General features: G+C 42.2%; 2 protein-coding genes across 2 annotated transcripts; both read right to left on the minus strand.

The window, feature by feature from the left end:
- Window positions 1-715: 715 nt before the first annotated feature.
- On the minus strand, window positions 716-3,762 carry AAT1 (amino acid transporter 1). Its single transcript, XM_078581109.1, has 2 exons — window positions 3,605-3,762; window positions 716-3,048 (listed from the first exon to the last, which is right to left on the minus strand). The coding sequence occupies exon 2, from the start codon at window positions 3,035-3,037 to the stop codon at window positions 1,265-1,267; it is 1,773 nt and encodes a 590-aa protein (XP_078437235.1). The 5' UTR covers window positions 3,038-3,048; window positions 3,605-3,762; the 3' UTR covers window positions 716-1,264.
- Window positions 3,763-4,134: 372 nt separating this feature from the next.
- On the minus strand, window positions 4,135-7,847 carry PEX13 (peroxin 13). Its single transcript, XM_078581110.1, has 5 exons — window positions 7,662-7,847; window positions 6,237-6,461; window positions 4,693-5,003; window positions 4,514-4,606; window positions 4,135-4,430 (listed from the first exon to the last, which is right to left on the minus strand). The coding sequence occupies exons 1-5, from the start codon at window positions 7,669-7,671 to the stop codon at window positions 4,230-4,232; spliced, it is 840 nt and encodes a 279-aa protein (XP_078437236.1). The 5' UTR covers window positions 7,672-7,847; the 3' UTR covers window positions 4,135-4,229.
- Window positions 7,848-16,299: the final 8,452 nt, after the last annotated feature.

Here is a 16,299-nt window from a genome sequence, read left to right on the forward strand (position 1 = left end):
TGACATCGCCGTTGTGGAAAATAAAGCGTGTCAAAAGATGCATTTCCATCTAATAGCAACTGGCAGGCTCTCAAGCACCTCCTATGATATCTAAAAGGAAGAATTATGTGTGGGTGGTTCATTCATCGTAACTCAGACTTCACAATCAATGCTTTTAGCGATGCAGATTGGGCAGGTGACAGCACTGACTGGCGTTCTACCTGAGCTTTCTTACTATCCATTGGCAAAAATCACTTCCTGGAGTTCAAAGAAGAGCCAACAGTAGCTCGTTCAAGTACGGAAGCAGAACACAAGGCTTTAACGAACTGCGCCTCAGAAGTTATCTGGGTACAATCCCTTCTCAAAGAGATACAAGTATCTATAGAAGACCGCCCTATAGCTAGCAAAAAGTGAGCCACCTACTCTATAAACTCATTATGAGAAATTAGAGGCTAGGATTAAATATAAGTTCAAAGATAGATGGTCAGGATTAAACATAGATAGGAAACAACCTGGTGGTTAGGATCCAAGATAGATGGGGGTTAATCCAAGGGTAAATGATTTGTTTTAACATGGCCGTTATACTTTGTTATAACAGCTATGATTAAGTTATAGAAACTGATTATTTAACAACTCTCTATCTCTCTTTCTCTCTCTACTCCTTTTCCTCTCTCTTCTTCTTGTTCTTGCGCAAGATCTCCAGTCCTTTCAAGAGGGAGTCATAGAGAGAGAGGGCTAAACAGAGAGAGAGTCGTAGATTCAGATATATTCTAGAAAGCGGGAGACAGAGAGAGAGAGAGGGAGCCAGAGAGGAAGAGAGAGAGAGAGGGAGTCAGAGAGAGGGAGAAGGGGGAAGAGAGAAAGAGGGATTTATAGAGAGAGAGATTGAAAGAGTGAGAGAGAGAGAGAGGGAGCCAGAGAGGAAGAGAGAGAGAGAGGGAGTCAGAGAGAGGGAGAAGGGGGAAGAGAGAAAGAGGGATTTATAGAGAGAGAGATTGAAAGAGTGAGTCAGAGAGAGAGGGAGAAGGGTGGAAGAGAGAAAAATGGAGTTAGGGAGAGAGAGAGAGAGAGTGAGTCAGAGAGAGAGGGAGACGGGGAAAAGAAAAAGATGGAGTTAGAGAGAGAGAGGGAGAAGGGTGGAAGAGAGAAAAATGGAGTTAGAGAGAGGGAGAAAGCGGTAGAGAGAAAGAGAGAGAGGGAGAGGGAGGGAAGAGAGAAAGAGGTAGAGAGAGAGAGAGGGGGGGGAGAGAGAAAGAGGTAGAGAGAGAGAGAGAGAGAGAGAGAGCTAAACGGCAGCGGGGCCGCGGTCGGAGCTCTTGAGAGGGGGGAGGGAGGGGGCGGCCTTGGCGGCGTCGTACGAGGAGTGAAGCCCGACGAAGAGATAGTAGACGAGCAGAAGCCCCGTCCACACCCCGAACCTCACGAACGACTTCCCGTCGATGGACCCCATCAAGAACACGTTGATGGCGATCGACGCCGACGGCAGCCACGGCACCATCGGCACCCCCCACACCTTGGGCTCCCTCGCCCGCGGCACCGCCCACTGCAACCCCCCCGTCCCCGCCGCCCACCCCCCCACCGTCCCCACGTACGCCCCCCACCCCCCCCGCCCGCTCGCCCACCACCCCGCCGTCGCCGCCGAGCTCCCCACTATCACCGCCAACCACAACCCCAGCAAATTCCTCTCCCTCGCCCCCGTCTCCCCTACCGCGTAGTACCGCCGCACCAGCAGCGCCACCGCCACCAGCATGAATATAAACAGCGTGGAGATGGACAGCAGTTCGGACAGCACGCTCAGCTCCGTGAACAGCGCGATGACCGCGGTCGCGCCCAGCATGACCACCGTCGCGTTGACCGGGGTCCCGGTCCGCGGGTGCACCCGCGCGAGCCACGGCGGGACCATGTGGGCCCGCGCGATGTGGGTCAGGTACCGCGCCTGCCCCACCGCGGAGACAAGCAGCACCGTGGTCATCCCCTTGAGCGCGCCGAAGGCCACCACGTACTTGGCCCAGTCCATGCCCACGGCCGAGAACGCGACCGAGAACGGCGCGTCCGGGTCGATGCTCTGGTGCGGCACCATCAGGCAGAGGGTCAGCGCCATAGCGCAGTACACCACCGTGGTGGCCCCCATGGCGCCGACCAGCCCCAGCGGGATGTCCCGAGCCGGGTTCCTCGTCTCCTCCGCCATGGTCGCGACCGCGTCGAACCCCACGTACGCGAAGAAGAGCACCGCCGCCGCGCTGAACACCCCCCGCGCGCCGAACGGCGCGAAGTCCCCGGTCAGGTTCTTCGGGTCCGCCTTGGTCAGCCCCGCGACGACGATGAAGAGGATGACGGCGACGTGGAGGACGGACGCGACGACGTTGAAGCGGGAGGTGCCTTTGGTGCTCAGCGTGGCGAAGACGCAGACGGCAACGATGACGGCGACGGCGATGGGGTCGAGCCGGTTGTAGTCCTCGGAGAGCGCGGCGGCGTGGAAGCGGAAGTCGTTGGGGTGGTGGTTGAGCAGCGTGGCGAAGTAGGAGGTCCAGGCGCGGGCCACGGCGGCGCCGCCGATGACGTACTCGAGGACGATGTTGCCGGCGGCGATGAAGGCGGCGAAGTCGCCGAGCTCGACGCGGAGGTACGCGAAGGAGCCGCCGGCCACGGGGATGTCCACCGCGAACTCGGTGTAGCAGAAGACGGAGAGCATGGCGGAGATGCCGGAGACGACGTACGAGAGGACGACGGCGGGGCCGGCCACGGTCCTCGCTTCGAGGCCCGTCAGGACGAAGATGCCGGCCCCGATGACGGCGCCGATGCCGAACCACATGAGGTCCCACCACGAGAGGTTCTTCTTCATCTCGTACCCGCTCCGCGCCTTCATCTCCGTCGTCTCCATCTCGTCCGTTGATCTGGTGGTCACGCGGTCCCACAGCCGTGGGATCGTCTGCCTCACCGCGCTCCGGTACGCCCCCCAGCTCTGGAACGACTCCTCCGGCAGGAACGCTTCCTTGCACCCGCTGCAGCCCCGCCGCTTCGCTCCGCCGCTGGAGGATTCGTCGCCGACGGCGCCCATCGCGTTGTGTTCTGCAACGATGACGAGAAATGAAGAATAAATAGTTTGGGTGGCCACAGAGAGAGAAGGAAGAATTCAAAATTCGAGCGGCAGAACCGCGGAAATGTAGCGTATGTCGGAAGCTTAGATCGGAAAATTCGGAAATCTTGTTTGACGAGAGAAACACAACAGGAAGAGAGAAATCCGCGGCCGAAATCACTCGGTTCGTCCGAAATTTCACGACTGTCACTGGAAGGGAACAGAATACACGGAAAAATTAAGTTTATGAAATTGATTCGTTGAATGGACTCGGAGTGAGAAGGAAGAAATCAAAAACCGAGAGGCAGGACCCCAAAGATGTAGCGCGCGTCAAGAACATAACCAGAAGATTCGGAAATCACAACAGCTAGTGCGTAATCACTCGGTTCGTCCGAAATTTCTCTAGTATCACTGGCCAGGAGGAGAAACACCGCAAATTGACCTAATTAAATCACAGAATACGCCGAAAAAATAAGGCAAATTGAGATCCACAAAGATCTCGATTCAAACGGCAGAGGAAGTGCATCTCTGAAGAATAAATTAAATTACCGCAGGAATCTCCGGGCAAAGTTCCTGATCTGCAACAAGCGTAGTGATCTTTGCGAAGGATTCAGTCGCCGTCGTTGTCTTTCAATCCGGCTCGGGCGAAGAGATTTCAAGAGTATCCGATAGAACGGGCCCAGCTTTTTATGTAGAACGGGCCCAGCCTGGCCAGAGATTCAATCGGCGAGAGGGAAACCGACACGTGTCACCTTCTGAACTTCCAAACTCAGCGCCGTTGACCTGTAAACCCCGATGCGACCGGGTTGTTTCTGGATTCATTCATCGGACGGGTAACAGATATCGATCGATCGGTGGGAAAATCTCAACCGTCGATCTGAATGTGGGACCCACAAATTGATTATGAATCTCCCTGGAGTACGTGAGCAAGATGAGTCAACTTGTGCCGATCGAAGAATATACAAATCCGAACCGTAAGAAAGAAAATCTCAGCCGTTGATCTGGGTGGGACCCACACTTTGAGTTGAAGTCTCCGGCGACTACGTGAGCAAATCAGTCAACTTGTGCCGACCATCGACTAAACAAATCCGAGCCGTAGGGATCTTATCATCGTACAGTTCAAGAAGAGATGAACAAATCTGAACCGTCCTTTATATTTATTCACACAGAAAGCCTAGTTGGCAGGTTGCGTGCCCCACACGTTGTCCCAGGAGCCGGCCTCCGCTTTTGGGCCTTCAATCGGCATTGGGCCGTTTTGGGCCGGAAGCCCACCGGGCTGCTGCTGCATCGATTTCCTGGGCCGCGTCCTGACGCCCAGCAGCCTCAGCACGAACCTCGCCAGCTCACCGTACAGCATGCCCGACCGATCGAACAGCTGATCGATTATAATGAAATGATGATCTCATCATAATGCCCATGATGATCATGATGATGATGTGATGTGATGATGCCGCTAACCTGGAGAAGCGCAGACATGAAGGCGTGGAAAGCAAATGTGTTCTGATCGATGAGAAATGCGATCCTTCCGAAGAACTCCACCACCCCATGCATCTGCCATGTTCAAGAGCGCATCTTAGGAGAGATAAATAGCTAAATCGTCAGAGGAGAGATAGATGGGCATGTGGATTAAGGCATACCACTCTCATGAGAGACATCCAGAAGCCAGGAGGAGAGGCTGGGCCGCCGAATGGGTTATTAGGATCTTGACTTCCAGGTGGACCCATGCCCATTCCCATGCCCATGCCCATGCCCATGCCATATCCGCCACCACCATACATACCGCCTCCACCATACATTCCCCCCCCACCATACATACCACCGCCCATGCCTCCTCCGTACGGGCTGCGATACATGCTGTTACCGTACATTCCACCATATCCTCCATAGCTTGACCCGTACGTGCTCGACCCGTAGCCCATGCCATTGACGTTCATCGATGAGCCATAGCCTGTATCAGAGAGAAAGCATAATCTTTTTGAAAATGTATTTTTTTAAGAATATGAATCCAAGGAAGATAGTAGTTTATGGAAAGGTTTTTTTCATTTTTGTTTTTTGTACCATGGACTAGGGTTGGGATTGGGATCATTAGTCGGTTGGAGTTGAAAATCTCGATCAATCGAATGGCAAATGATCTATTCACGCAAGGCACTTTTTAATCGTTAAATAATTGTTCAATCAATCGTGCTCGATCGGTTCAGTGGATATCGATTGTCTAATCGATCGTTTTTTAATAATGAGGATCGGGTAGATCAATTATGATTGATTCATTCTGATCTGATTCTATCTATAGAGTAGAGCGATAGATAAGAAAAAATCAGATCGAGATAGATCGATCACGACTGCTCAATCCGATCCACCGTGATCTAAGTCCCGATCGAGCAGGGTCGATTGAACCATTAATCGACGATTAAAAAGTAACTTGCCGATATGGCATTGGCTGCGTGGTAAGCCAGATAAATCTTATTTATATTCATTCTTCATCGTTCAGAATGGTTCCAAGAAACCCGCTCTATCGGTCCAATGGATCTTGCTCGATCGATCGAAAATGATCGAGTGTTTTTACTCGATCAGGATTAAGATCATGATGGGTCCCTCCTGCTCGACCAACAGATCGAAACTTTGGATTGAGAATTTTAGTGTTTGGTACTCAGAAAACAAAAAAAAACATTTTTTTAAGAAAAAATGAGAAGACCACCCGGAATCGATGATCAACTCAAAGAAAACCAAAATACATGACTTGAAAAAAGGTAACTACTTTAACATTGTAGCTAATGGGGATTTTTTTTAGCCTGTATCGGATAGAGAAACCTTGTCTTAGAAACTCAGAAAATCAAGATGATACAATTTTTTAAAAAAATAACTATTTTGAAGACGGCAGCTTGTGGATATAGTGCAGGGACGCGGACGGGACGGTTTTTTCATCCCACGACGAAAAAATCGTCCCGTACGCGAGGTTGGACGAAAACCTCGACGGAAATTCATCCCGAGACCTCCGGACGGGACGGTTTTCGTCCACTCGGACAAAAAAAACCGTCCCATCCGGAGGTCTTGGATGAAAAAACTGTCCCGTCCGCGTCCCTGAACAGATTCCGCACGTCAGACGGGACGATCTTCATCATGTCCCGTCCATCGTACACGTCCCGAACGATCTGGAACTATACTTATGGATAAGGAATTTTACCTCCTGTGTTTCCGTAGCTTGATGTCCATGGCCTATTGGGGACTGGTCTGCCAACAGGGTTTATGTTAGCAGCAGCGCTGTCTGTTGCAGACACGACTTCGCCGGGCCTGGAGGTCCCAGAGGCCTCCACGACCTCGCTCGTGCTGCCATTTGATGGAGGATTGAACGGCATAGGGCCCGACGATCCTCCGGCCTGCTCCCAGGGCTTCCTTGGAGGCGCGCCACCTGGAAATTCATTAGAAGGTTGTTCCTGAGAGGGTTTAAATATTCAATTTAAATGAAATTCTTTCTCATTCTTGCTCATTGGTAAATGATTTAAAGCGAATTAAAAATTATATAGAAAACTAAATATAGAAGGTTGTTCTTGAGAAGGTTTAAATATTCAATTTAAATGAAATTCCTTCTCATTCTTGCTCATTGGTAAATGATTTAAAGGTGTATTATCAATTATAGAAAACTAAATATCATCATGTGGTTGCAGACAACAATTATCTCCTAAATGGCCCGATATTCTAATAAGACAGCGCGGGTCGACGCCGGACGGTTTCAGAGGGAACACACAATTATGGAAAATAGGCTGAAGAACTGAATTTGGAGTTTATGAAAAGGGAATTATGGAAAACTAGATATTATCCAGTAGTTACAGAGACCAATTCCATTCTCTATGGCCCATAATTTTACTCAGACGGATCGTCGCTGGGCGGTTCAGAGGTAACACACGATAGTGGAAAATAGGCTAAAGAATTGATTCTGAATTTAAAGTTTTTGAAAAGGGAATCAAAATTCCAGCTCACTGGAACATTGTTTGAACGTCTATGAAATAATAGAAAATTAGATATCACCCTGTGATTTCAGATAACAATGGGTCGGAGTTGAATTCACAACAGTAGAAATAGGCTAAGGAATTCTACTGAATTAAGGGTTTCTTTAAGGGAATTCAAATTCTATCTCCCCAAAAAATCATCGAAGGCGAACTTTCAATTATAGAGGGTTAGACATCATCCTGTCATTGGTGAGACCAATTAACTATTCTATGTCCATTAATTCTACACAGATGGACCGGATAGGGATGAACACAGAAATTCAGAGTGGAGAACACAAAAATAGAACAAAGGCTGAAGAAAATGTTCTGAATCCACGGTTTCCCCAAGAATTATTTGATGGCGAATAATCAATTACATAAAATTATACATTATCCAATGATTTCAGAGGCCATTAATTCTACTCTGCCACACCACGTACGATTGAAGAGAGCGGATTCAGAGCAGAACACACAACAATAGAAAACACGCGCGCATCCTCAGAGAAAACCAATCCCGGGACAGAAAAACAGGGCGAAATCATTGGATAGGGGATAACAAACCATTCTACAGAAAAGAAAAACAAAAAATAGAAAAAACCAGGCGAAAAGGAAATCAACGGTACCGGACGCCATCGAGAAGATCGCGGCGGCGTCGTCGTCAAGCTCTTCGATACGGCTACTGCATCAGGCGGCGGCGCCGCCTCTCGAAGGCTTGAATCCGACAAATCTCCTCCGATAAGCGATGTACGCGTCGCCGATGAGAAGAAGACGAACGCCGCGAGAAGTTGTGGTTATCGAGAGAGGAAGAACAGCGCTAAATTTTATCTTATTTTCTCCCTTGTTCTATTATCGAAATAAAGAAAAAGAAATTTGAATGGGTCCCACAATGACGTGGCGGCCGCCTTCTTTGTCTCGCCCGCCGGCCGGACGCCGTTATTGACTCGGTCGTATCACCGCCGTTCGATCCCTCACCGGATAGGGGAGACTAAATCAACATTAAAAATGCATAATTCTCTTCTTCCGGCATTATCAAGCCTCAAAAATTAAAAAGCTCCCTGCTAAATAGTTTGCTAAAAATTAAAAAAAATATAACTTTGCCCCCGTGATATTGATGCCAACGAGACGTCAATGTGGTCTTCGTAGTTGTGTACATCTTTACTGATGAAGTCGAGATACTACGCCTAAAGCATAGTGATATTTTGAGTAGTGTTAAGTTTTTTGGCTACGTTGTCTTCGACTGGGGCTGTTGAGGTTAACTCCTACATTGAGCAGACTTTAATTGGTTGATGAATGATGTTTACCGTCCATGACACCCCATCAACCACCAATAGTGTCGTCAATGAGGGTCAACGATGTTGACGTCGACCAGTGTCTGAATTAACATGCACACTTGATGTGTTGTCTGCCTTGTGGAGTGGCAGTCGACGAGGCTTGATGGTGGCAGATGATGGGCACTTACTATCATGGCAGTGATTCCAAAAGTGGGACTTGTTCCCTTTTTGCAATAGCTTGGGATCCAGAATTTGCACTTAATTATATGATAGTCTATTGACCAAATATTTTATATTTAAGTATATTTCTATATTGAGGTAAGTTTGCATGTACTAACATAAGTTATACATCGATTTGTATCATGATTTGGAAAAAAATATATTTTTTCCTGGCCAGGCATGTTCATCTTTGGGAAAAATCTTGGCACTTTTCAATTGGAGAGATATTTGGCAGCTTGTTGCAAATATGCATATTAAACACTATCATCATTTGGTTAGGTTAGTGAATTCAAAGCTGCTTTTTCAGCCAATTGATCTATCATCCAACAAGAATAATTTAAAAAATATCCATAAAATTTTTTGCAACGAGATATATTTTTTTGGATCCGCTAATTTTTTGCAAAAAATTTCTAGAAATTTTTTTTTTTAGAACAGCTAATTTATCAACCAAAAAAACCACAAAAAACTAGTAAAAATTGAGTCAGAAATATAAAGATTGACCAATCAAGGGTATTCATTTATCTTGGTTTGGTATTTGACCACTGTAATGATGGAAATTAATGTGACCAACTATCTAGATATCATTCCATGTCTCATTCCATGTTCATTCATAGAATGTATGTATTATAGTGCGCATGTGATGCTTATAATGAAGTCCATTAATGCATGATTGGACTTAGTGAGTTATGATGAGATTGTAATATGGAGATCACTAGTCTTTAAGCATATGTTTTAAATATTATTTTTCAAAGGGTACTCAAGAAGGACATCAAAGTATCCAGATAGAATAGGACTATCTAGATTCACCCATATGATGAGTATTGTTGTTCAGGTAGCCATTGGTGTAGAAGCACTAAGGATAAATAGTTTGTGCTCTCGACAAAAAGAATTCACTCAATTGATCCGTAGAAATCTCTTATACCAAACTGTCAATTAGGTTGATGTCATGGTTATGTAAATGATCATTGGACCTAAACCACCAAGGAACTCTTGTAAACATACAATTATACTTTAACTATGACCTACGAGTTCCTAATCATGGGATTCTAAAAATCTTAGTTCGGGTGCATCAAGAAGTTCACGAAGACAATTGAGTGGTCAAGATGGGATCGTCCACCCTCATTATAAGATGAAATATCTCAAGGAAGACAATGTGATGAAGTCCTTGGTCAAGGTTATGAAATATCATAAAAGAGTTATATGATTATTTTTGAACGTATCCATACTAACTCAAACAATCGATTACGGTTTGATAGTTGACCATACCCTAAGTCATCCTAGGAGCATCAAGCATATGAGGAACTATACATACACAATAGTCGCTTACGGACAAGTTCTATGAGTTAGTTGATATGCATTCCTTTGTATCTTGATAACATCAAATAAGATCAGTAATATTATGCTTTTATACTTCTTTTTTACCACTTATTTTTAGATTTGCACTAGTATTATTCACCATTTAAGGATAAAATATGAAATTTATGATTTTGCTTCCTAATGTCTATTTTCAGATATTTTTACTGATTTTATAGACTAACCCCGTTTGACTCCTCATAGTCAAGTGAATATCTCACATCTTCTTGGAGAGTATTTGAAAAACAGGAGTTAGGTAAATGCAATGGTGAATTTGAGATACAAATGGGAAGAAAGGAGAAACCTAAGCCATCTCATAGATAATAAGAAGATGCCCAATACGCAAGAAGTACACTCTTGGAGCACATTCCGACCTCTTTAAGAATTGGGTTAACCAAAGACGAGAATTAATGGAAATACCCCACAAATTGAATCTGAAAGGTATGTTTTCAAATTCAGGAAGGATATAACATGTATTTAGACGGTAATCAAGTACTGAAAAAACTCCAAATATTTGGAATTAGATAAATGGCTTGGAGAGTAGGGCACTTCTATTTAGTCTCTCATCCCCTCTCTTTGTATCTCATCTTGGATTTCTTCTCCCAACTTGTTTTTAGAGAACTAGTATTTGAGGTTTCTTTGATCCATTCTTGCTCTAAAAGAATGTGGGAGAGAGATTTCAAAGCTGATCAAGATAATTGGAAAAAGTGCACCACTTGGTCCTTGAGGGAAGTGACAACAAGGTTTTTGTGATTGATAACATGCAAATAGGAGCTGATAAAGTGTTAATTTCATCCTATTTTTGGGCTTTTAATACATAAAACATTAAGTTTTAATGCATGTTATCATGATTTTAGGTTAAAAGAAGAATTTCTTAAATTTCAAGTTAAATAATACGTTTGATAAATAATTACGTCGATATATAGATTTTAAACATTTTTAAATGAATTTTAAAATAAGTTAAATGTTTAATTGACCTATTTCTATAAATAAAAAGCAAGTAAACAATGAAACATATTTTAGAAATTAATAAATTAGTTCTTATGCATTAAGAAGCAATTTTTACGATTTATTTTAAGTGTTTTTTAATAGAAACTCTTTTTTATTGAAACTGGCCCTTATTGGGCCGGTTTAAGCACTAAATGTTTGTTAAATGCATAGGGAAATGCACCGAGCGGCGCGCGGGCGAATCAGAATCCAGAACCAGGTTTTGGTGCGTAACACGCACGCACGCAAGGCCGTGCGTGGTGCGCACCACATCAAGCATGACGCGCAGAACACGCCACACAACATGGACCAATCACACTCGACATAATTCTGTCGTGTGCAACGCGCGACGTGGACCAATCATTTTTCAGATCTGATGCTGACTGTGAATTCTCAGCTGTGCAAATCGAATGCACGCAGCGTCGTGCGTACGAAGGAAGACATGTACACGGCACCACGCAGACCAATCGCGCTGCTTCGTGCCAACTGCATACAAAGCGACATGGACAAAGTTAGTAACAGAATTGGAAGAACAAGTTTTTCCGATTGCACGGCAATAAAAGGGGAAAATCGATATGGAGTTTGTATTCTTGATTTTTAAGCTCGACGAATGATCACCTAGCCTCCTCAAAGACTCAAGAACGCCCTAGGTGCATTTTGGAGCTCAATTTGGACGAGAATTTTGACGATTCGGCACCGTATTCGTTCCCAGATTGAAGCACCTATTCGCGGGAGATTCGGTTTTTTTTGTGCAGGATTCCATTCAGTTGATTCAGAATCACTCCTGGTACCCCTAGGCTCTTATTGCTTTGATTTTACACCTGATTTCGTACTCAATTTTAGTGATTTTGTAGTTCTGTTCATGTTCGCCGTTTTCCCCTAAATTCTGATTTTAATCATCTTAATTTTGAAATTCACCTTGTTTTGAATTCAATTAGTGTTTGTTGAGTTTAGAATAATCCATTTTGAATTATATTCGGCCCTTAATTCACTCATTTTAGTCCCTTATTTCTCAAATTGGCAAATCGTATTCACGATTTGCTAATTGAGGACATCTTTGCCATTTTGAATTAATCAGAATAAAATAAAATTTTAATAAAAACCTTCTTAACAATCTAAATCCGTGAGAAACATTGAGCATGAGTTATCAAAACAAATTGTAATAAATCCATTAGAATTTATCAAATTTTCTAAATACATTTCTAAAATCAATTTGGCACATGATTGATCCAAATAGGTGACTATTTAGCAAATCTTAACAAGAATTGCTAAGTAAACATAAATTTAATTCTCATGGATTACCAAGAATACAGAAATTAAGGCATTTTAACTCTCTGTTGATAAATAATAGAGGGTTCATTTTGATAGTTTGAATTTTTAAAAAAGAAAGATTAGAGTGGCAAATGCAAGGTGCACGCACTTCCTATCACCTAAGTAATACTCATCTCATTTACATTTGGATTTCTAGAACCTTATTCGATCAAAAATTGAACGTCACTATTGCCTCCCTAGGTTCGACCCCTTACTTAAGCACTAAGGGATAAATAAATTTTATTGATTAAGTTCAAAAAACCCTTAAAATAACGACATATAAACTCATATTTTTGAACTTATCAATGATCTTTTGAATGTTTGTTTTTTTTCTTTTCACTTTTTCTTTAGGTAAATATTATAGTGGATAGTTACAGCATTTTTCGTCAAGTACCCATTTCTACCCAATTCTGTTGGCCAGAGGACAATCGCCGCATGCAAACTTTGCTATAGGAAGGGTGGCTTAAGGTTCTACTTGTCCGTAAATTTTATTTCTTGCCGTAAAATATACCCAAAATTATTTAAAATCATAATCAATTGTTATGACTTATCGTAAACAACGTAAATATTTATTTCATTTATTCAAAAAAAATTTACCAGTTTTCCTTCATTTCATTTATTTGTTTTTTATAAAATTGTTTAAAATCCAAGAAAATATAAAATCACCTAAAACAACTTTTAAAATATATTTTAATTACAAATTAATCTTTCATTACCTGCTCCTTGTGGATTCCACCTGTCCCTTATTCTAACTAAGGAAAATTTTATAAGAATTGTTGCATAAATTAGAGCCTCAAAATGACTTATTGAACACAAACTTTAGTTTATTTTATCTTTTAGAGCACTAGGTGTGGCTTGGCACCCCATGGTCTTGAGAGTCAACCTATTAGTTGGGTTAAATCGGTTCTGACATATTTTTATCCAAATGATGATATAATTAATTAATTTAAAATTCTAATAAATGTTATTGGTCCAATGGATTGATTAACTAGACTGACATTAGGCCTAGAGGGTCACACACAAATGGTTTTTTGGAAATATCCATAAAGTAGAAATAGGGGAAGGCCTTGATGAAATTCACCTAGGATAAAATTTTTCAGGGGTCTTCCCCCTTCTTCTCTCTTTTCCCCATAGCTCCTTCCAAATCCCAATGCGATTGGGACATCCTAATGACAACAAGTGTACGAAGCACATCAAGGGGAAGGAGGAGATTTGGCATGCCAAGGATTTCGGGGATACTTCTAGAGGTTGCACGCAAGAGCAAGTTTACAGAACTCATTCAAGGATAAAGGAAATCATAAATGACATTTGTGGTGAGGTAATTTGTTTCATATTTTTGTTGATGCCATAACGATTCTAATGACACGCAATATTAATAGGTTAGTATGATGATTTTTAGATATTTATTCACATGAAATTGGTTATATATGAGTGTTATCAAGCATAAAATGATTAAATCTATTTGCATTTGTAAGTATCTTAGGGATATTTCTGACAACATATTCTGAAAGAAAATAATTTTTTGAGTCACAATATGATTTTTCCTGAATAAATTCATACAGATATAATTTTTCTATGTCAAAATTTATATTTCTTTATATTTTTAGGCTTCTATTTAATTTCATATGAAATTTGCGATATTCTTAGACCATTTATTCTGCCGTGCCACATGTCACTGTTCGACTCACCGAGCATAGGTCAACCTACAATTATAGTTAATCGTAGATCATTAAACCTCGATAATGATTGGTGTCACCCAATCATTAAATGCAAACTGTAATGGCATCGCGATTAGCGATGCCCTAATGACACTTACTACTGACTACTCTTTCTGTATTACTTTAATCACAGGGATGATGTGGTCCAATAAAAAACGAGTTATTTGGAATAAATGCAATATAAGGACTGAGGCAAATGTGAATTTAATAACATTATTTTTAAGTTTTGACCGGTTAAAAGGGGTAGCGCTCGATGACCGATCACAACAACATGGTGCCACGTGTACACATGGCGTACACATATACATGTAGAATCAATGTGTCATTTATTAATTGGCGAGGTAGAGAGAGGAAGATGACATGGTGCACGCTGACAAGCCACTATGTTTTTTGTCTTTTTTTAGCATGCGATAGGATCAATGATCCGTTTATTGCCAATGAGGATGAATATGGGCCAATGATCACATTAAATGCCAGGACAAGACAAAACCCTAATATAACGACATGCCAACGCTGATGAGGAGGAGAGTAAGATTTTTGGATTAAATTAATGGCAAGGAATTGTCCAACTTCCAGGCTTGATATATGATGATCCAGAATTCCAATTGAGCTGTAATTTTAAGTGTGCCTTTCAATCCATATGTATGTCTTTATGCCCTCTATCCATCCATATGGTTGGATCTACAAATTGAGCTCCTGATCTTTGTAAAAAAAACATCTTTAAGCTCATTTCCTCCTAGAGAGGCAAATTGAAAGAAAGTGAAGTTTTGAAGGTCCATTAAGAGTGTTCTTGGGCCATCAAGAGTGCAAGGAGAGGATCAACAGAGAAGTGAGGATGCGGATATGCATCAAGAAGATGTCTTGATCCAGGCAGAACATAGGGATCTAAGGTTAGTCTCTTGGCTTATATTGGTCATTCTTCAACACATTTATTTAGGTATATAATTCATCATCCATCCCTATCTATCATCATATTCCATCCATCTCACATATCACCTATGATTTCATGATCTCTTCATGTGCCTCCATCCCCTTTTCTCTAAAAAACCTAAACCACTATATTTCCCCTTTCACTCATCATTCTAATCTCACTTCCACTACCTTCATCACCACATCCCATACCATCATCTTCATCATGTTTTACCTTCACACCCTCCTATCTTTTTATTAAACCCTCAATTATAAAAGCTTAAATAATATACTCCTTATCATTAGTTCTCATTTCGTCTTATTGTCACTCCTTCATGTCTTTATTCTCTTTACTCTCAAGTCTTCACTCGCTTTGATCACAACCCACCACTCGTGCATTAATCGTCTCATTATTCTTGAATAGGAGTCGTCCCAATTCTGATCACTACCTTCATCCTACCACTACCACATACGCTACATGTATTCCTTCTCATCGTCTCAAATTCACCCTATAAACAGAGTTATCTTCCTAAGATCCATTCCCTATGGAGAAGACCCTTGCTCATTACTATCTAGTCGAATTATTCATGAGTAAATGTTTATAAATTTTATTGATTAGGGTCAAATTTGTAACAATGTAATTTCACCCTTATTTTGAGTTTAATCAGATTATATTTAAGTCTTCTTCTGCAAATCATTTTGACCTTTTATCCAGATCAAGGCCCTAGAACCCAACATCTAGTTCAAGCATGATATATGTTTTTGTTCCTACTGGTGAATGGCATTGACAAGGTTAATGATATTGTAAAAATAGATGCAAGTGTAAAAATTAGTGATATAATTTATTAATTCATCATTCACCATCATTATGTGATGTGAATTATGTGAAAGATAGAGTTATGTGAGAATGGAGGACCAGAGAAGATTTCAAGGGAAAGAGAGAATAAGCGTTCAATAGAATGGAAGAGAATGGTCAGATGAAAGAGAGAGTGGACGCTCTCTCTCTCTCTCTCTTCTCTCTCTCTCTCTCCCTCTCTCTCTTCTCTCTCTCTCTCTCTCTCTCTCTTTATATATATATGTGTGTGTGTGTGTGTGTGTAGAAGCTCTCTAGTTATGAATCGGGTATAGAACATATAATATCGAATTCGGAATTGTACCCAAGCATCCCCTATAGGTTCTATACCCGATTCATAACTAGATAGCTTCTCCATATATATTTATACATATATATATATGAGAGAGAGAGAGAAAGAGAGAGAGGGAAGAGAGAATGATAGTTGGATAAAGAGGATAGAGAGACTGTCTAGGGAGAACATCTTTAAACAAGTAGAGATAGATAATACAAACAATATGACAATGTGATAGAGACGGTAGCTAATTTTCTAGAAAATTCAGGTCCAAGTATAATCAGGTAGTGAATATTAAAATGTGGGAAGCAGGATGGCTCATAACATAGTGAAAGTATATGTAAATAATACTTATAATAGTCGTAC

Source organism: Wolffia australiana, chromosome 9 (genome assembly GCF_029677425.1).
Source record: "Wolffia australiana isolate 7733 chromosome 9, ASM2967742v1".
Classification (NCBI taxonomy): Eukaryota; Viridiplantae; Streptophyta; class Magnoliopsida; order Alismatales; family Araceae; genus Wolffia; species Wolffia australiana.